Source organism: Equus przewalskii, chromosome 4, assembly GCF_037783145.1.
Source record: "Equus przewalskii isolate Varuska chromosome 4, EquPr2, whole genome shotgun sequence".
Classification (NCBI taxonomy): Eukaryota; Metazoa; Chordata; class Mammalia; order Perissodactyla; family Equidae; genus Equus; species Equus przewalskii.
The window spans coordinates 93299889-93321533 of NC_091834.1; the positions used below are offsets into that span (position 1 = coordinate 93299889).

The following is a 21645-nucleotide window of genomic DNA, read 5'->3' on the forward strand; positions in this document are numbered from 1 at the left end:
TTTGGTGCATTTGAGGAAATGACAAAGACAGACATTCAGCACGGCTGGACTGCAGGGAACAGGGTGGTAAATGTCAAGTGTGAGCTGGTAGAACCAGGCAGAGGCCATTTGCCTGCTTTCCAAACTTTGGGGGATTCCTCACATTTTAAATCTTTCTCTTTCCACTAGCTTCTTTTTCTCATTTTTCAAACATGCACCGGGGGCCGGCCTGATGGCGCAGTGGTTAAGTTCGCACATTGCACTTTTTGGCGGCCTGGGGTTCGCCGGTTCGGATCCCAGGTGCGGACATGGCACCGCTTGGCAAGTCATGCTGTGGTAGGCATCCCACGTATATAGTAGAGGAAGATGGGCACGGATGTTAGCTCAGGGCCAGTCTTCCTCAGCAAAAAAAGAGGAGGACGGCAGATGTTAGCTCAGGGCTAATCTTCCTCAAAAAAAACAACCAAAAAAAACATGCACAGGTTTCCTCTGTCTTGAAAAACTTTCATTTGAAGCAGTGACCCTTGTTCTGCTATTTCTCACCTTCCTCGCCCACATTTTTAACTGGGGGGAGGGGAGGAGGAGGAGCACAGACTATTCTGTCTATTAGTTTACAGAAGTTCCCTGGTTTTTCTTTCCTTTACCCTCTCAACCTGGTGTCTCTACACATCCCTTTTCTGAAACTGCCCCCTAAAGGTCACGGTGAGTTTCTGGTAAAACCTAACCACCTTCTCCGTCCTTTCTCTACGTGATACCTCTTGGTTTCCACAGTGTGGGCAGCGGCACTCGGGGTGCAATCTGTGGGCCAGAGCTGGGTGCCAACTGTTTGTTACTTGCCCTTGATGAGCTAAGTACAGAAATTCACAGTAAGCATTTAGAAACTTTTCAAGCCATTTGACAGGATAGATTTTTAAAAAACAAAACTGAGGCTTGTATATTGTTGTCTTTTTAAATTTCATTCCTTTAGTAATTATTTTTTACTATATCTTACAATAGGACTGTCGGGCAAAGGATTGGAAATACACACATACATGCCCTCCTGATGGTTCGAGAAGCCTGGCGCCATTTGGCCCTAATCTACTTCCCCTTGCAGACAACTCTTCTGGTGCCTTCAGTGAAGCTCTCTTCCTCTTCCTCTTCCTCTTTCTGGGCACTGAGCATTTCCCAAGTCTTTTCCTTTTTAGGCTCTAAACTTTAACATTTCCACATCTGAATTCATCCTCATCTACCTCCATCCCACCCTCGCTCCTTCATGAACTTGAACTTGGCACTTGGGGCAGAAGCACAAAGAAAGGCCAAGCTGCAAGCTTCCAGGCTGGGTCTCTGTGACCTTGAGTCAGGCCATGGGGCTAAAACTGTCACCCGTGCCCCAGGGAGCCTGGCTTACTAACAGAAGATCATGCCAAAAGGAGGGGCTACCAATCCATGAGCCCCTCCTTCCTCCCCTTGAGGTGTCCAGCCAGGAGAGGAAGGAGCAAGCTTCAGAGTTCTAGGAGATGGGGTCTGGAGGCGGGAGCAGATCTGAGCTTTTTTCTCTATGATGGGAATGGCCTGTGCTGGGAGCCCACTCCAAACATCTCTAGTCTGAACTGCCATTAGCCCAGGCTGCCATTAGCCAGGCAGCTGACTCGGGATGGAGGGGTGGTGGTCTGTGGCCGAGAGCAGAGTGAAGTTGGCCTGGAGTGGGCCACAACTCCTGGGTTTCCCCCAGTGAGCTAATCAGATTAGGTTAGCTGGAGTCCTCAGCACGCACACTACAGAGATTTGGTTGAGAAGATGTAAGCTGTTCAAAGAGACCATAGAATCATTCATTCAACAACATTTACTGAGTACTGACCAGATGCCTCACTTGGATTAGCACTTTCAAACTTTGCAACAACCTTGACGAATTACTACTACTATACACATTTTATATATGAGAAAACAGAGGCATAGAGAGGTTTGATAAATTGCTCAAGGTCACACTGGGAGAAAGTGGTGGAGCCAGGGTGTGAACCCAGGACACATGGTTGGAGACTGCTGCTCTTAATGACCCGGGCATTAAGCAGAGCGTGCAAGTAAGGCAACGCGGGATGAAAGCTGCAGTCAGTCCCCAAATTAAAACAGGTAGAGTTTCCAAAGTTTGTTGTTAGGAACTTGAACTAATTTTCCATACAAAACCATACAAAATTACACATAACCGAGCATTACCCAGGCAAGCCCTCTATTTCCCTTATAATATAACTAACCTACGCTAGGAAGAGAAGCTATGAACCCTCAGAGGGAAAACGGGACAGGTGAGGGTTGCTTCACTGGGAGCTAAGCAGTTTCTGCCACAACGTCAGGAAGCCCACTCCTGGCAGCAGAGGGAGAGGGTGGCAGCCAGCACTTACAGGTCAAGCCTCCACGGCCTGGGATTCAAGCACGACCCTAGCCAAGTTTGGCCTCTGCTTTGGCTGCAGGAAGGGGCAGCAGTTGTGCCTTGCTCTACCATGGAGAGAGTTCTCTAATTGTTTTGATTTTTAAAAATCTCTTTTGAAGTACCTATGAAGCAATGTTTGTATAAGTCAAATTTTAAAATAATAAAATTATTATAAAGTATCTATAAAATAATATCTGCATAGTTCAAATGTTTTAATAATAAATGCCCTAACAATAAAGATGTTTGCATGTTAAAGTCTCTCCAAGTCCCAGCGAGTGGCCCGCTTATTTAGAGCATATGGAACACAACGGAGAACCTGGATCGTCTGTTGGGGTTTGTCAGGACGAGATTAGCCTGTATCCAAATGGCTGCTGTCAGACACCCTGGGATTTCAGGCCATAGTTTGAATGTTTTTTATGATCCTTTCATATTTCCAAGAGCACGATGCTAATACAAGAGTTCAGCTGTATTTTGCAATTGATTCCCAACACATAAAAGTTTCCAGCAGTCTAAATAGTATTAGAAAAGCTCAATTTTAAAATATTACAAACTTCCTTTAGGGGCTACCCAGTGGTGCAGTGGTTAAGTATGCACGTTCCACTTTGCTAGCCCAGGGTTCGCTGGTTCGGATCCCAGGAGCGGACATGGCATCACTCAGAAGGCCATGCTGTGGTAGGCATCCCACATATAAAGTAGAGGAAGATGGGCACAGATGTTAGCTCAGGGCCAGTCTTCTTCAGCAAAAAGAGAAGGATTGGCAGCAGATGTTAGCTCACGGCTAATCTTCCTCAAAAAAAAAAATTTCCTTTAAAAAAATGATTAGGGGCCGGCCCCATGGCTGACTGCTTAAAGTTCTGAACACTCAGCTTCAGTGGCCTGAGTTTGCAGGTTTGGATCTGGGCCTGGACCTACTCCACTTGCAGGCCATGCTGTGCAGGCATCCCACATACAAAGTAGAGGAAGACTGGCAATGAATGTTAACTCAGGGCTAGTCTTCCTCAAGAAAAAAAAGGGGAGGACTGGCAATAGATGTTAGCTCAGGGTGAATCTTCCTCATCAAAAAATAAAAAATAAACTGATTAGGGGACAGTTATTCATATTGCAAAACTCGTGTTTAATTTGCAAAAGAATTCATCACAAGATTTCTCAAACGGGCAGCTTCATTGCTGTATTAAAATGTCAGTTTTCAGTTGACTAATTCCTATGCAGGAATCCTGCAAGACAAAGAAACTTTTACATCACCATGAAGCCACTGTCCATAGGAGACCAAGGAGAAACTGGAAATCTTCACACGCCCAATTTCTAAAGCCAGTGGGAAAACAGAATTCCAATTCCAGTCTGATTTATCGCCTCATGTGTTGGTAACATATTAGCAAGCAATGGTTTGAGGCGGCGAGTTCATTCTAAGCACTTGTTTTATAACCCACACGAAGCCTCCAGGGACTGCAGTCCTCTGGTTCCGGGACTCACGTAGGTGACAGGCTCCCCGAAGAGGAGAAATAGGATTAAACTCATTATCCAGTCATCCAGCTAAGTCTTTTCTAGGAAAATATTTTTTTAACTTGAAAAAATGTTTTAATACCTTTATTTACATATTAGCTTTGAGAGAAAGGAAATTTCAAAGGGCTAATGATAACCACATCCAAATTGGCTTCTCTCTCACTTAAACATTTCCACATTCATTCCACACCCAGCCCACATGTTTAATAAGCACTTTCTGAGGGTCAAGTTGAGCTCATAGCTGGTGATTCAAAGACAAGAAGTCCCCACCTTCGGGGAGCCCACAGCCTGGGGAAGGCGGGTCACTTCCTTTGCCTGAGTTTGCTTCCTGGGTCCTCAAATTACCATGTGATTTTGCTGCTGTTTTGTTTCAGAGACGCTGGATTGATCTGATTGGTCCACTGAAGTTTGCCGAAGTGGGTTATAACTTATAACAACTAACACATTTCAACAACTAACGCCAAATACTGTCATTTCAATAGTATTTTGAATGTTATTTGTGATTTTTCCATAGTTTTGTAAATGACATACTAACAAGAGCTCATCCCACATCTCCATTTGGATGACACGCAGGAATCTCAAAATTTTAGTTGTTAGTACCATCAATTCTGACCTAGTGACCCTGTGTACAGCAGAGTGGAACCCTGTCAGGTCTTTTTGCGCCATCCTCGTACCTTCCAGCGCTGTATCAGACAATGCTCCACTGCTATTCCTGGGTTTTCATAGCCAATTTTGGGGGAAGTGAGCAGCCAGGTCCTTTTCCTAGTCTGCGTTAGTTTGGAAGTTCTGCTGAAACCTGTCCACCTTGGGTGGTCCATATGAGTGGCATAGCAACTCAGTATCACAGCAACACGCATCCACCACAATATAACAACCAACAGACAGGTGGTGTGGTTCCCTGACCAGGAAATGAACCCTGGGCTGTGGTGGTAAGAGTGCTGAATCTTAACCACCAGACCATGAGGGCTGCCTAATCTCAAAATTAACAAGGCTAAAATTGAACTCTTATTCTTATTTCCCCTCCCGACGAGGACCAACCCCTCATCAGTGCTGCCATCTCAGCAAAGACCATCACCCACTTCTCTCAATGCCCATGGCAGTTAGATCAGAGGGTAACCCCAATACCTCCTCGCTCTTCCTCCCATCCCCACAACCACCCACCCTGTCCACTGGTGCCCCTGCCAGCCTCCACACTACTGTGGGGGGTGAGCTTTTAAAAATGCAAATTGGATTGTGTCTCTCCCCTTCTTAAAATCTTTCAAATGCTTCCCATCCCGCCTAGGTAATAGGCCAAAATCCTTGGCTGGTCTGTAGGGCTCTTCCGGAGCTGGCTCCAGAAGACCTCTAGGCCTCAGCCACACCATTCCGCTCTGGCCACACTCGTGCCTTTCAGGTCCTCCAGCATGCTAAAGTCTTTCTTGCCCCAGGGCCTTCACCCATTTGTAGGCTCAAACTGAACACCCATCCCCCACCCTCCCCTTGCCTGGGAAGGTCAGGCCTCAGTCTGAGTGTCACTTCCTCTCAGAGCTGGCCCTGTTTCCATGACATGCTAGAGATCCCCGCTAACAATTCCCATAGCTCATGGGCTTCCTCACAGCACTGAGCATGGTTATAATTACATATAATTACATAACTAGTTGTGTAATTCTAACTATTACTAGTGTGTAAGTTCCATGAGGGCAGGGTCTCAGTCTGTCTTGTTCGTTGCTACATTCTAACACTACAGAGGTGCCTGGTAAATATTTGTTGGTTGAATACGTGAGAGAATATTCCAAAAGCCGGTTTTAATGGCCACATATAATGCTTCTAATTTATCCTTACGTTAGAATAAAAAAAATAAAGTAGCTGTATTCTTAGAGCTAATTTTTAGTCAATTGTTCTGATCACATTTCCCCTAGAATTATTTTTAGCTATGGGTTAAACAAGCCTGGATAGTCTGGGACCTAGCCACCACTTAAAACACCATTCCCACAGGCTAGAAACCAGGGATGCTGGGCTCTGACTCCCTCCTCCACCTCCAGCTGCCCTAGCGTCTCTTCTTGCCTCCATCCTGAGTGGCCACAGGCAGCTCTTCCCCATGGCCCCCCACCCCCACCCCAGAAGGCCATTCATACAACCAGGCGAAGAGAGTAGGGGCAGAGCAGGAGAACGCTTATGTTAGCTCCTAGCTCGCACTCTGTTATCGGGTATCTCCCCCATGGAGTACTATGACTACCTTGTCATACGTTGTGTTTCTGCTTATCTCTATCCTGGATCCAAAATAGAATATCAGAAGAACAACTCTCTCTATCCACCACTGTGTCTAAAATCCAACCATTTCCACATTCCGATGAGAAATAAGACATGATGACCACTCTTCTAATATAGAATAAGCACCACCCTCTCTACTCTCGTCTCTTTGTTTTCCAATGCAACTACCATTGAAATAAATAATTTTATAAAATCAAGCTTCTCAGACACTTTCCAAGTAACATTTGCTCTAAATATCAAAAATTAATCACACAACTTGCCCCTTTAAAGATTTTAAACATTCAGTTTTTAGACATGGTAGTTAGATTTGCCTCACGGATGTCATGTTGACTGAGACAGACTCATAATGACAGAGACTGACCACAGTGTGGCTGGTAAGTTAACCTTAACCATTAAATCGATGAAAGCTAAGGGTTGCTGCCCAGCCAGAGAGCTATGGGGATCCCTATCAGTTCTATAGAAGATGGAAATTATGGAATCAATAACAGCACACTATGATTTGGCAGCTATATAATGACCGAGGTTTCATGTCCTCAAAAATTCTGAAAGTCTTACATTAAAAGCCCCAAGGAAAGGCTGAATCTATATGACGCCAAAACAATCAGTTGAAAAGTTGAAATTTCGGTCAACATAGTTACTTGTTTCATAAAGATCTAAAAACTCTGTCATATGACCAAATTAAAGTAAAATAAAAAATCTGTATTCAAGTTAAAACATTTTGGGCACATAGATAGATGTGAATTCAGGATGCTGCTCACACTTAAAAACTAGTAACTTTTCTTGCTAAATGTCGGCCTTATAGCATTTCTGCCAAAGATATTAAATGTATGCCATAAAACATAGATAACCAAGTTAATGCTGCTATAGGAACCTTATCTTTGGAATTTCCTGACATTTGAGGGTTTCTCATTTTCCATTTTAGGATTGAAGGCATAAGTCCTTGTATTTAATTTCCTGAGGCTTTAGAAAGAGAGAAGAAAGGGAAGAAAGAAGAGAAGGAGGAAAGGAGGAAGACAAGAGAAAAGAAGAAAGAGAAAAAAGGGAAAGGAAGACTAAGAAGAGAAAAAGAAACGAAGAAGACACATTTTCTTAAACTGAGGATCTGAATCCACTGGTTTGGCTCTTGCTCAGGTGGACTAATCGGCCTATGAAAATAAGCTGAATACATTCTCCAAAGCGCACAGCCTGGCCGTGTAATTCTAAACCCTCAGAACTTCAAAATCCTTAATCATTTCTTTCTTCAGCCTTGGCTTGGCTTTCTTGCCTCAGAGAGGGCAGTAAGTCTGCCAAATTCAGAGTTGAGCCTTTTCTTTCTTTTTTTTTTCTTAGGCGATAGGACCACAATAAAGAACCTGCTTTATTTTTTAAGAGCAGAAAGGGAACATCTTGCCCTAATCACCCCCATTGTTCTATTTTAAACAGAACGAAAAATCCAAAGCCAAAATTCTTAAAACACAGCTGATGCAACCATATTCAAACTCGCCAAGAAAAATTTCATCTTTGGACTGAAATTAAGTAACTTTAGCCGGTTTTAAAGAAAATGCTGGAAGACTAAAAAGAGCAGATGGTAGCTAAGAGAGAAAAGATAATGGGAATAACTGTTCACCACGTTTATCTATCTGCCCAATGATGACACAGATGAAAGACTCCCATTTCCCAGAACCAACCTGCCCGTGGAAGAGGGGGCCTCTTTGGAGGAACAGCCCAGAACGGGCTTAGAAGGGCTGCTTTTGGGGAGCAATGGGGACAGGAGCAGAAAAGTCATGAGAGTATTTAGGGCCCTGGGGTTGGCACTGGGGCCCTGGGGTTGGGAAAGGATTTAGAATTGGAGATCGATACAAACTTTCTCAGAACATAAAGAAGGAAGCCTCTGAATTCTTCTGTAGCTCTCACATAACACTGATGTCAAAGCCTGGCAAAGAGTGCAATAAAAGCCAAGGAGAGACTAGACTCATCTACAGAATACTGATACAAAAATCTTACACAAAATATTAGCAAATAGAATTCAACAGTACATTAAAAGAACAATAAACCATGACCAAATGAGAGTTCATCCCAAAATGTAAGGATGGGTTAACATTGGAACATAAATTCACTATTAATAGATCAAAGGAGAAGGGCCATATGATCATATAAAGTGGCTGAGAAGTAATTTGACAAAATCTAACATCTAATCCTAATTTTTTAAACTCTTAGTAAAAAAGGGAACATAAATGAACACTACCTTGATACCATAAAAACACCCCTCAAACAAGAGTGCTTGAGAGGGGCACACAAGAAGCAGTACCAGTAAAGTCAGGGGGGAGATAAAGCTGCCCACTGCTATCAGCACTATTTTTTTTTTTTTGAGGAAGATTAGCCCTGAGCTAACATCTGCTGGTAATCCTCCTCTTTTTGCTGAGGAAGACCGGCTCTGAGCTAACATCGGTGCCCATCTTCCTCTACTTTATTTGTGGGATGCCTGCCACAGCATGGCTTGCCAAGCAGTGCCATGTCCGCACCCGGGATACGAACCGGTGAACCCCAGGCCGCCGAAGCAGAACGTGTAAACTTAAGTGCTTTGTCACCGGGCCGGTCCCTCAGCACTATTATTTAACACTGCTCGGAGAGTAGTAGCCAGTGCAATTCAGTTAGAGAAAGAATTATGAGGTATAAATTAAAAAGAAAAGGTAAAATGAGAATTCTTTGTAGACAATATGATTATATATATAGAAAGTCCAAGAGAATCCACTGACAGACTATTAGAAACAATAAGAAATTTCTTTAAGGGGTCTTCTAAAAGAATAATATACAAAAATAAATAGTTTTCTTACATACAAAGACCATATGGTGAGAAAAAAGATAAACTAACAATGGCAACAAAAAGATAAAATACTTAGGAATAAACTTAGCAAACACATAGAATCCCAATTAAAAACTAACATAATTTGTATGTGTGAAATTTGATAGTGATATACAGAAGATTTAGAGAAATACATGCAAGAATAGTCAAGACATTCTTGAAAAATGAGAATAAAGAAATAAACAAGAGGTTTATAATCATTAAAAAGGAGACCAAACGATCATTTTCGTGTATGTGTTTGACATGATAGTATATGTAGGATGTCCAAAAGAATCACCTGACAGATTATTAGCAACAACAAGAAATTTCTGTAAGCTCTACTAGACATTAAAACATATTATGAGGTTAAAATAATTAAAGCAGTTTGGTACTGGAAAAGAAATAGATAACCTAATTAATTAAACAGAATAGAGCCAGAAAAAAATAACAGCTAACATTCATTGAGCATTGCCTATATGCCAAGCCCTGTTTTAACTTATGTTTACACATATTTACTCATCCAGTCTTCACAACAAAGCTATGAAATGTTTAATATAATTATCACCATTTTACAGATAAGTAAAATGAGGCCAAGACAAATTGAGTAGCTTATCTAATGTCATACAGGCAGTAAGTAACAGAGCTAGTAAGTACTCTGGCTCTAGAGTCTTCTCTAATGCTGTATACTGCTCACCACAGCATTATTTGTAAACTGGAAACAACCTAAGTGTCTATAAGTAGGGGAATGGTTAAATAACATACGGTTTATCCACAGGATGTAAAAAATGTGGCAGTTAAAAAAGGAAGGTGAAAAAAAAAGGAAGGTGGTAAAATTGAAAGATCTCAATCATATCCTAAGCAAAAAACAGTATATATATATTTCATTTTTTTCCAATCCTCTTTTTTTTTTTTTCTTCTTCTTCTCCTGAAAGCCCCCCAGTAAACAGTTGTATATTCCAGTTGTAGGTCCTGGCTGGGCTATGTGGGACGCCGCTTCAGCATGGCCTGACGAGTGGTGCCACGTCTGCACCCAGGATCCAAACCAGCGAAACCCTGCGCTGCCGAAGCAGAGTGCAAGAACTCAACCACTCTGCCATGGGGCCGGCCCCATGATTTCATTTTTAAAAGGACATAATATATAATTATAATTATAATTATAATATTTATACAATTTATATAATTCTGAAATACACAAACTTTTTTTTCCTGGAAGAGAACATAACAAATTGTGTTTTTTGCAGCCAAAAGAATCCTACCTGATAAACCATGTTGAGCAGGCGAGTTACATGATCAAATCTGTATTTCTAGAAGACTCCTCAAGCTGCTGCAGAGGAATATACTGGGGGTGGGGATTGGAACAAGATGACCAAGGTGGTAGCAGTGGAGATGTAGTCAGATTCAAGATAACATTTAAAACTACAACCGAAGGACTTGCTGACGAATTAGATTGGGGTATGCGAAAAGAGAAGAATCAGAGATGACTCCTAGGTTTTCGGCCGAAGCAAAATGAAGGGTGATGCCATTTAACAAGATGGCAATTATTCTGGGAGGAGACAGTTAGTGAGACAGTTAGTGGTGGCCTGGATTGAGAATTTAGGTTTGGACATGTTACGTCCAAACTATTAGATAACCAAAGAGAGACCCAAGCAGGAGATGACTATACAAACCTGAAGCTGGGGGAGGGAGTCAGGGCTAGAGACATACATTTGGGAAGCATAAGCATGTAACTGACATTTAAAGCCACGGGACTGGATGAGGTCATTTGGGGAGTGTATATAGATGGAAGAGAGAAGTTCTGCTCTCATCCTTGGATACGGTGTGGATGGGTTAGCGGGGAGTGTTATTCTGACATGGAGAGGGAGAGGAAAACAAACTGGTGAAGCAGAACTACCAGGAAAGTCATGAGAAGTCCAGCGAACACAGTCTGTCAAAGTGGAGCGAGTCAAGTTGTTTCTCAACTGCCAGGAGGCCAATCAAGAAAAGAACAGAGAACTGGCAATGGGATTTAGCAAGACGGAGATCAGAGGTGGCCTTGATCAAGAGTACTTTCAGGATAAGTGGCCAAAGCCCCAATGCAGTGGGTCGCGGCAAAAATCAGAGGTAAAGAAGTGATGACAGTAAGTAGAGACAACTGCTTTGAGGAGCGTTGCTCTAAGGCTGGTTTCCAGATTAGTGGGTACCAAACCAATCAGCACACTACAGAAGTGAACTAGAAATTAGATTTCAAACCAGAAAATAAATTGTTTCCAAAGCACAGATTTGATTTTCAAGCATTCACAGGCTTTATTATCTAACGTATTATTTTAATACTATAAAATATTCAGAGTGTGTACATCTATATATAAATGAGGAAACGGTGGCTTCGAGGGGTTAAGTAACTTGTTCAGGGTCACAGTGATAGACTGTGACAGGGCCAGGGTAGACCCACGCATGTTTCTAGAACCCATACCCAGAAAAACACGCAAAGAAGAGCCAGGAAAGATTCAAGGTGCCACGCACCGTAGGGGATGGTAACAGCAGAATTAGCATCAATTAGCACCAGTTAGTAGACTGCCAGTGTTAACACAAATTTTCGTGTAACTCTTGGTTACTAGCTGAATTACAAGTACTTATCACATCCAAAGGGTAATTTTTAAGAGCAAATACTCTTTTTTGAGGACTGAGAACACAAAACACATGCATCAGTTACCATGTTTCCAGGTTTAATCAATAAACTCTCTTAAACTATGAACAGTCTCAACTAACCACAAGAACCATCAGTTTAAGAAAACAAATAGGTTGAGAACAGACAGTTGTGATGCGGCGTGAACTACTCAAGCAGACAGTCACCGTCACCTACCTGTGGTCAGCACTGGGTTTCGGTCTCCCGTTCCACAGTCTTCTGTTCACGGTGGAAGGTGGGGGAGAGGAGGGCAGAGGCGGGGGAGGTAGAGAGGGTAGAGGAGGCAGGTTCCTTTTATCTTTTCTGAAGCTGCTGCCTGGGTTCCCATTCTTGTCCCCTTCTCCATCATGTTTGAACGTTCTCCGGGGTTTGGGCAGGGGGTTGATGAAGGGTTTTGTGGTGGAGTCCTCCGAGCCCTTGTACACACTCTCCAGGCTCTGGTTGCAGGGCCTCCCACATGAGCCTTTCCTTTCCTCCCCAGCCTCAGGGGCAGGCTCCTTGGCTTCCAGGTCGAAGCGGTGTGGCCTGAATTCTGAGCCACTCCTGCCTCCACGGTTCTCAGGAAGGGTGGGCCCCTCCTCAGCCTTGTCCGGTAGGCAGTGTGGGGAATAACAAGTCCCTGGTAACTGGGGATCCAGCCCTGCCGACCCATCCTTCAGAGCCTGCTCAAGTTTCTTGACCTGCTTCAGCACAGAGAGGCTATCATTCTGAAAGCGCTGTTGGCCAAGCCTCCGCTCTCGGCCTTTGCCCAAGCTGGGAGCTGGCTCCCTGGCTGGCTGGCTTAGGTCTTGCCTCCGCTCTGCATCCTGTCCCTCGACTCTCACTACTCCTTTATTCCTCTCATCCTCTTTGCTCTCTGTTTCCAGCCTCGTTCCATTCTGAGCCTCTGTGACCAGAGTCCTCACACCATCACTACTTCTCCTCTCCATCACACAGGACGTCAGGTAATCCTCTTGCTCATCTGCTTTCCTGCCAGCTGCAGTAGTGGGCAACTCCTTTTTCCCTTCCCATTCTGATATCTTGTCCTTTATGCTGAGGGACTTGTGCCGGGCCCCGCCTCGGCCAGGAGGGCAGGGGTTCTGAACGCCCGTGAGCTGCCTCTTGCCAGCCCTGCTGGCTTCTTTAGCACTGACATCTGAAGCTGGGTCGCTGATGGTCATATCTGAGCTGAACATGTTCTGCTGAATACAGTCCACTCTTGACTCTAGCATCAGGTTATTGAGGCTTTCCAGCGGGCTTCTTCCGAAGGCTGAAGCCTGATTAGTCTCTAGGAAAGGGATGGAGGACCTAAGTGGCTGCCTTCGAGGGTCTTCCCCAGCCTTTGGGCCTTCCACCTTGACCCTGAACAACAAAGACAAACACTGGGTGAGGGATTCTTGGTTACTGCTCCTGGCTGGTCATAGAGATTTACTAAAACTTAGATATAATAATAATTGCAAACCACAAACATTGAAAATACCATTTAAAAAATAATTTGGTTTTCTTGGGGAGATAGCACGATGGAACGAAAGGAGCTACTGGATTTTAGAGCCCAAGAGACTTGGGTTTAAATCCTAATTAGACCACTGACCACCTGTGTGACCTTGGGCAAGTTGTTTAACCTCTCTAAACCTCAGTTTCCTCTTCTGTGAAAAGGGAATAATAATAATACACATCTAACAGGGTGGTTATAAACATTTAATGAGCCAACCCAAGTAAAGCATCTAGTATGTCATGGTATACAATAAATGGTGGTTATCGTTATTATTAGCTCTCTTCCCTGATGAAAATAGGAGAAATTTCATGAGATAAAAGCTTACGTAGTCTAAGTTTCCTCTGCTTCTGTTATCAACAGATGGTCCTTTGGAATGACTATTTAAAAATTAAAACAATGCCATAAGTCATGAAGTTTTTGCTAATTCTGGGCTTGATAAGTTGTCCTGATTTGAGTGGGAAAAGCCACATGATTGGCTGCATTTGAACTGAAAATTCTCTAGAACGTGAACCCTGCTAGACTGGTCTCTCCAGGAGGACAGGGATTCTTTTGAATTTTGGCATGTTTTGACTACTGCTGCATCCCCAGCACCTACACTAAGACCTGGTGGAGTGGGTGGCCAGTAAACATGTGTGGCACGAATGAATGAGTGAATAAACAAGCAGGTTCAGATTTCAGGCATGGCCTACAACTGCACTGTCCAATGTAGTGGCCACTAGCCACATGTGGCTTTTTAAACTGAAATCAAATTAAATTAAAGCCTCAGTTCCTCAGTGGCACCAGTCCCATGTTGAGTACTCAGTAGCCCACTAATGGTCAGTTGCCGGCTAATGGTCACTTTATTGGATGGAGTAGAAAAACATTTCCATCACTGCAGAAAGTTCTGGCCTAGAATATACACGTGAGGATATATACCTCCAAATATGATTTTAGAAGATCAGTTAGTGCCATGAAGATGTTAAAAATTATTTTGAAAGAAAAATAGAAAAACATTTTAAGCTAGTCTAATGAGAATGGGAGTATCTGTGTTTTGAAACGCAAAACATTCTTCCACCAGCAAAGGTCATGACTGAGCACAGTGACCTCAGATGTCCCAAGATCAGCAAATGTGCACAGACCAACCTCATGGTGCACATTTCCTGAGTATATAGATCTGACTATACAGGAATTTACATGACATTAGCCCATAAATTCTGAACCTCCAGTTAAGGTTCACCTGAGGGATGAACCTCAGCAGTTTCATGCACGCTGTTAGAATTTAGCTCTCTCTTCCAAAGACTAACAGTTGTTTACGTAGACTTGCCCCTGGATGGGGACACGAGCATGTAAACTGTGTTGCTGTTCTTGGTTGCTCAGCGTAAATTAGAAACTTGTGAAATTGCAAACACATTTTCATATGTTAAATATGGCTATCAAAGCAGAATTCTTTACTTAAATAAATGATTAGCATTCATAACAGAGTGCTTCCAAAGAGAAATACATTTTTCAATTGTTCTGTCACCACTGAGGACATTAGCATGAATTCAGATTTTAGTCAGAATCAGAATCAGTTTGTGGATATTCTACTGAGAGTTCAAAGGCAGAAGTTAAAGCCATTGGTCTCACGGTGCTAGAAGAAAGATAAAGAGACAGGACAGACACAGGAAAACACAATTCAGGTTAGTTCATGCTTCGTGACAATTGATGATATAGTATAAAATCATTTATACCAAAAGTACTGTTAAACAATATTGACAGTAGATAAACATGGCTTTAGATTCAGAGGGACCTGGGTTTGAAGCTTGGCTCCCTTTTTTTCACCTTAAAATAAGAACCCTATCTCCCTTTTCTAGACTAGAAATTTATTGGTGCAGAGACTAAATTTATCTTGTTTGCTGTGCCCAGTACATAGTAGGCAGTCAATAAATATTTATTAAATGAATGAATGGATGAGTTAATATATGTAATGTAACCAGAGTACAGCACATATTATGTCTTGATATTAATAAATGGTAACTAGCGTTATTGTAATGATTACAGTTATTGACCAAGATCCCAATCATCTGGGGTGACTTCACAATCACTGATCCCCTATCTAAAAACTGAAAAAGAAAAAAGGATAGCTTGCTGGAAGACCACGCTGGATTTACAAAGCTCAAGCAAGAGAGGTAAGAATGATAAAACCAGGGACAGAGTGCCTTCTCCACATGGTTGTTGCATCCAAGAGTTTCTTGAGTTCCTGTTTCTGGGATTCTATGGCCCCAGCAGGGGCTCTGGACTGGGCGCAGAGCCGTGAACAGCTCAGCGATCGCCAACTCCTTTGCAGAATGAGAGAGAGAATCAGAGGAAAGGGCTCCATCTGGGGAGAAGACAGCCCTGCTAATAAAAGATGGGTAAAGCTGGCCATGTGGACAGATGCAGCTGCAAAGATTTAGGGCTCAATGATAATTAAAATATCTGTGCATCTTAGTAGTTAGAAAAACAAACCCTGGACTGGAAAGCATCAATGGGAATATGGCCTGAAGTCGCCCTGGGATCATCTTCTCAACACACTGGGCACGAGTCAGACTTTCCCTGGACCACTTTGGTCTCAAGTTCTTAACTGAGCACAGTGCGTGGAGATGATTTACAGGAGGTGTATCACAATGACTCAGAAAAGAATGCCTCTTTAGTTCAAGGAAGTGGGGTTAGTGAGGAGGGAAAGGCCAGAGAGAAAGGAAGGAGACTGAGAATCTGGGCCAACTTCTACACTCTCAGGGGAGAAAAGTTCTTACTTGTCAGCCAATTTGTAGCACAGGTTTTCAGGCTGGCTGTGGCTGCCCTTGGCCCGCCTGCACACTGTCATCATGTCAGCACCGAGAGGAGCTCCAAGTCGCCTGGGAGAACAGGGATGCACACTCAGTGAGCCATGACAGCAAATCTAGGGCCCACACCCCAAACTATTTATCCCTGAGAGGGTCCATCCAAGAGTAGGGGTGTGTGACAGGAATGCACCATTCGGAATCCCTGACCCACGAGTGAGGCAAGGGCACAAAATCCTGAGGTTCAGACTCCATGCCAACCTCTTCTTGTGTGTGTGTGTGTGTGTGTGTGTGTATCTTTATATTCTTTAGCTAAGGTCACCAAAAATTTTAAGAAAACATATACCCCTAGAAAGCAAAACATAAATCCCAGCACAGCCCAACATTTTTTCAGGCTCTCCAAGAACCTGTGATGAATAATCCCCGAAGAAGAGAAGAGTTGTTACTTTATTTGAAACAAGAAATAAACCATACACCAAAGCTGAAATATACACAGAGATACTCTACTCTTCCGCTGGCCTTAAGGTGGGCGTAAACCCCCACTGTCCTTGGGTTCAGGGCCCTGCACTGAGAACCTTTCCCAGTGGCTCCAAACCCAGGAGGAAGAGAGGCCTAACCCCTAGGTCATCTGTCTGGTCTCAGGAAAACTAGGGGATGGTCCCAGGAAACCCAGGAATCCCACTGAGCCTCTCAAACCTGAAAGATAACAAGGATCATGTGGACACCAAAGCAGGGGCCTTAGTGCGGAAGCAGCAGTTTTATAAAACTCCCGTGCCTGACATCCAAATGAACTAAAGTAACTGATTAAAATGTACTATTTCAATAGCAAGTCCCTACAGAACTCTATCTCTCAACATGAAAACAAATGGACATTGGTCAAGTGGACGTAGCTAAGAAGAACAGACCCACCAGAGAACGCCAACCGGACAGGCTGTGCAATTCTTCTGAAAAGCATAAACACCACATGACTGGTCCCTCCTGATGGAGAGGAGGTATCTCCTTGACTAGAGGTTCAAGAAGTACTGAGATACTGGAGACTCACAGTTCTTTTCTACTGACTTCCAGGGAATCCCTCTCCCAACTCCATATCATGTTTCCATGACTCCTACCCGCCTCCCAGGACGGTTTACCTGCCAGGTGACAGGGTGGCTGCCCAAGATCTGGCCTGGGCATCTCTTCCCCCAAGAAATCAAAGGGCTGGGCTTCAAGACTTGCATATGACTCTCAAGAACAAGCAGAGAGAGAAAGAGAAAAAAGGAGAGTGAACATGGGCAACAAATTAAAAAGAGGGAGTTGAAAATCGAGGAAGGGAACAGACAGCTCCAGGACTGTGTGTACTTGGGGAGGGGGATGGAGCTAGGGCCTGCCCACGCAGCTCAGTTGTCCTCTTACCCAGAGACACAGCACCCTACATTCTGGGGTATGTCAGTGCTGAAAGCAAGCCCAGTTGTCTAAATAAGCCAGGCCCCAGGGCTCTCCCTCCTGTCATGGAAGAGAGCCCTGAAAGACCTTTCACGGACAGGAAGGAACTCACTGCCCCTCTCATAATGCTCTGCAAAGCTTCTGGAGCCTCTCCATTTGGCTGGGCTCACAGACACTGCTCTTCTGTCCTGCATCTGGCAGAGGGCCCCATCGGACGTCAAGGATAGTGGCCACTCCCTGCCGCCCTCCTCCTGCCTGCCCTCTGCCTCCACACAGACCAAACCCACAGTGATGCAGCCTTGTTCCATGTGAGCAGCAACTCTTTCCACCCACCCTCTTCTTTCAAGCTGGCTTCCTCTTTCACTGACTATGAATAGGTGCCAGACCCTGTGCAGGATGCTCTGGGGACTCAAAGATGAGTAAGACATGGTGTCTGCCCTCACGAAGAGCATGCAGGATTGTGCTTGGGTCATGACCAGCCCTGTATCCTAGCTCTCTCCCCAAGGGAACAGTTTTTCTATACTTTCCAGGAAGCCATAGCTTTTCCAAAGGGGACAAAGCCCACTGTGTCTAACGCACAGAGAACCAAGTATGGACTTTCAGGTTAAAGATACCAAGAAACATTTAAACAATATGGTACTTAAGTGAACTCGCTTCTTATCGGGCAGTAATAACATCCCATACTAAAATCACGGTCCCCAGAGAAACAGCTGATACCATATTCTGAGAAGCAAGTTCAAGTGTGCTTCAGGGACTGGAATTGAGGGAGCACAGAACCTCCTGCACACTCAGGAATCAGCCCACTAGCATTTCTGAATTCAAAGAGGAATGGAAAATGCTGCTCCCACAAAACTGACCCCTTTTTGTCTCTGATATTTAAAAGTCATTAATTAGGTGACAAGCCTAGCCTAATTTGATAGTTGGGAGTACTCTGTCACTTAAATTACCATAATAAATTCCACTGTCACTTAATAGGTCTTGGATTGCAAGATGGAGCTATTTCCCAAAGTGTGGACCAATGGGGATCTGTCCCAGTCCACTTGGGGACCTCGTCAGACATGTAGATTCCTGGGCACCTCTCCGATGCACCAAAACGGACTGGGGGCTGGCCTGGAATCTGCATTTAAATATCGTAAATCAAGGGCTCAGGTGATTTTTACACAACCCAAGGTTCTTTATTTCTCCTAGGCAGTTTGGCCTTGTGATCCAAACAGACTGTTTTCCAGGAGGTATCATGAATGCATGACTAGTAGTAACACGTTTTCCCCTCAACTGCTTTCCATAAAAGTATAACTTCCCATTCACCAGATGGGCTTAATTAGTACTAATAATTTTAATTAGAATTAAAATGTTATACAAAATTTTGAAGCTAGATGATGTGTACATGAAAGTTCATATTTTTTGTACATTTGAACATTTCCATAAGTTTTTAAAACTGTCTTTCGAATTGAAGAAAAATATTTTTTAAACGCCAACACCTGTAGCAGATTATGTTTACCCATCAAGTCCGTAATCTAATCCCGTTTTTCTTCCTGCTAAAGTGAATACTGTAAAATCTGTTCTTGATTCAAAGGTTCTCTTTGGGCATCAACGTCAAGTTGATTGTAGGGCTCAGACGAAGTTAAGAAGCCCGGTGGGTGAGTCTTCTCAGCTTTTACTGTTAGGAACTGCCTTCTGCTGTCTCGATCTCCTGGTGCTGAGAAAACCTCTTACTCCTAATTACCTCTCTGAATTACCATTAATTTTTCAAGAGGGAGAGAGAGAAAGTCATAGTGAGATGCTTCTGGTTGGTCTCAAAAGCCTACGGAAAACACAACTGCTCCAGACGGAGATTACCAGATCAAAAAACCTGTATTGATTTTAAATCCCTGTAAGTTCACCTGCTTAAAATTTCAGCATGACCTCTGAAAACACTATTTTTCTTTTATTAAGCACTAAAATGTGAAATTATTAATTAAAAAACAAATACCTCCCCCCAAAAGGGGCAAGATTTTAAAACAGATATAGTGTTTTCCCACAGGCAGAAAGGAGGAAGCGACAGAGCAGATCTTTCCCTGAGAGCAGTTCTTACAGGAGAGGCTGAGTGAACCTGAAGGAGGGAGGGGAGCAGCCAGCTGGGGAGCTGGCAGCTCCCTCACACCCCACCCTCGCCGGCCTGCCTACCTGCTCTCTTTCCTCCACTGCCATATGGGGAACCAGCAAAGGCAATCTAGAAACGCCAGTCTGATGAAGCCAGCATGGTCACAGTGCTAGGAGCCCAGGGAGACGGTACTCGTGGTCTCAGGCCTGGCCTCTCAGAGTGCTTCTACCTACATTAGAGCATCGTTCATTAATTAACTATCCATTTTTTATATTAAAAATCATATGGGGGGCCAGCCTGGTGGCGTAGTGGTTAAGTTCATGCACTCTGCTTCAGTGGCCCAGGGTTCACAGGTTTGGATCCTTGGTGCAGACCTAGCACCACTTATCAAGCCATGTAGTAGTGTCCCACATAAAATAGAGGAAGACTGGCACAGATGTTAGCTCAGAGCCGACCATCCTCACACACACACACAAATAATAAATCAATAAATCATACAGGATGCCATTGAGCTCTCACCAACAGCAGTAACCTTCCTATTAACTCCGGTGGGTTTTCATGGTGGCAACAGGGGAGGTGATACATTGTCTACAGAAATTTTGCTGTCAAACTCACTTACAAAAACAGTTCAGATATTACTGTTTTAGAAATTCCTAGAAAAATAATCTGGATATGTTTAAGCCACAGGGGGGAAAAATGATTTCCCCCAAATCTTAAAATAAAAACAGTGATTTAAATAAAAAGTGAAATCTGGAAATGTTGATCAACTTACAACTGAATAAACAAAATGATGCATACAATGGAATATTATGCAGCCATAAAAACGAATGAAGTACTATTACATGCTACAAGATGGATGAAGCTTGAAAGCATACTAAGTAAAAGAGCTAGATATAAAAGGCCACAGACTGTATGATTCCATTTACATGAAATGTACAGAACAGGCAAATCCATATAGGGCGGGGGAACTGGGATTGACTGCTAACAGGTAAGGGTTTCTTTTTGGGAAAATAGAGAAGTTCTGGAATTAGATAGTGGTGATAGTTGTACAACATAGTGAATATACTATGTCACTAAATTGTACACTTCTAAATGGTGAATTTAACATGAATTATATCTCAACTAAAAAATACATTAAAAGCATATTCAGAGAAAAAAATAAGAAATTTTGGCAGGGGAGGAGGTGAAGTGAGGAATAAAACATACACAATTATAATACATTTCCTGTGTCTTTTATTGCTCTAAAGTTGGTATGTTAATTCTGAAATATAGGTAAATACATATCATATATAATGATTCCTAAAATGGTCATACTTGATATACTGAATAAAAAAATACAATTTAGATCATAAATGATTACATAATAATAAAGTTAAATTTTAAATAATTTTTATTTGTGTTGCAAATAAAGCTGCAAGCTGTTCAACTTTAATGATTCTAATAACTCTTAGTTTTATCAGTTTATAAAGAGTAGGCAACACAACTGAGAAGAAACCATAACAATTACAGTAGAACAAAAAGCTGTTTTCTCAACTGAGCAATCTTCTTATTAGCAAGCATATCGAGAAGGTGTTTGTTTTCAGAAAATACGTTGAGAAGGGAAAAAACAAAGCAGAAATCACATTATACAACTCTTGCTGTGTCTGGTTAGCGAAGCTCACTCCTGAGTCTCTTGATGCTTTTTTTCATCTTCTTTAAACAAAAGTGTTTTCTAAAAAATTAAAATGGATTGCTCTAGTTTTTTATATAATAGCTTTATTTTTTTGTTTTTGGAGTATTTTCAAAAACGAACCAATTTTCTCCCACTTGGAGGAAGATGGAGGACTGTGGAGTGGGTGAAGAATGAGGGAGGCCTCAGAGCCACACCCAGGGGCCACGTTTGGCAAAATGGCAGCCTGCACTCTTGAACCAAATGGTTAACCCAGGCCTGCGCAAAAACACCACACACCAGGACCAGACACCAGGCCCTCAGTAGACTATGCTGGGTAAAGACAGCGGTAGGGCCAAGGGATGACTTTTCTGCTGACAGCCAAAGTCTTCCTGTTTCCAAGAGTTCTGCTTTTGAGCCCAGAAGATTCTCCCACCAAATAAGATTGCTCAAGAAATGCTGGTTGAATGAATGAACACATACCATTTTCTTACACTTAACATGTCCATCAACAGATGACCGGATAAACAAAGTGTGGTCTAGTCATACTGTGGAATATCATACAGCCATAAAAAGGAATGAAGGACAAGTACAAGCTACAACATGGATAAGCCTTGAAAATATCATG

The 21645-nt window shown here is 43.0% G+C and overlaps 1 protein-coding gene across 7 annotated transcripts in view; it reads right to left on the reverse strand.

Annotated features, from left to right (window-relative positions):
* The window catches only part of DENND2A (DENN domain containing 2A), a 93257-nt gene that overhangs the window by 52725 nt on the left and 18887 nt on the right, over positions 1-21645 (reverse strand). For 5 of the 7 annotated variants that reach the window (XM_070617969.1, XM_070617972.1, XM_008526796.2 and 2 more), the window contains 2 exons: positions 15841-15942; positions 11791-12954 (listed from right to left, as the gene is read on the reverse strand). In XM_070617969.1, coding sequence (XP_070474070.1) covers positions 11791-12954; positions 15841-15942 — 1266 coding nt within the window. The remainder of the gene's footprint in view (positions 1-11790; positions 12955-15840; positions 15943-21645) is intronic. The other 2 variants (XM_070617970.1, XM_008526799.2) reach the window with 1 other exon arrangement.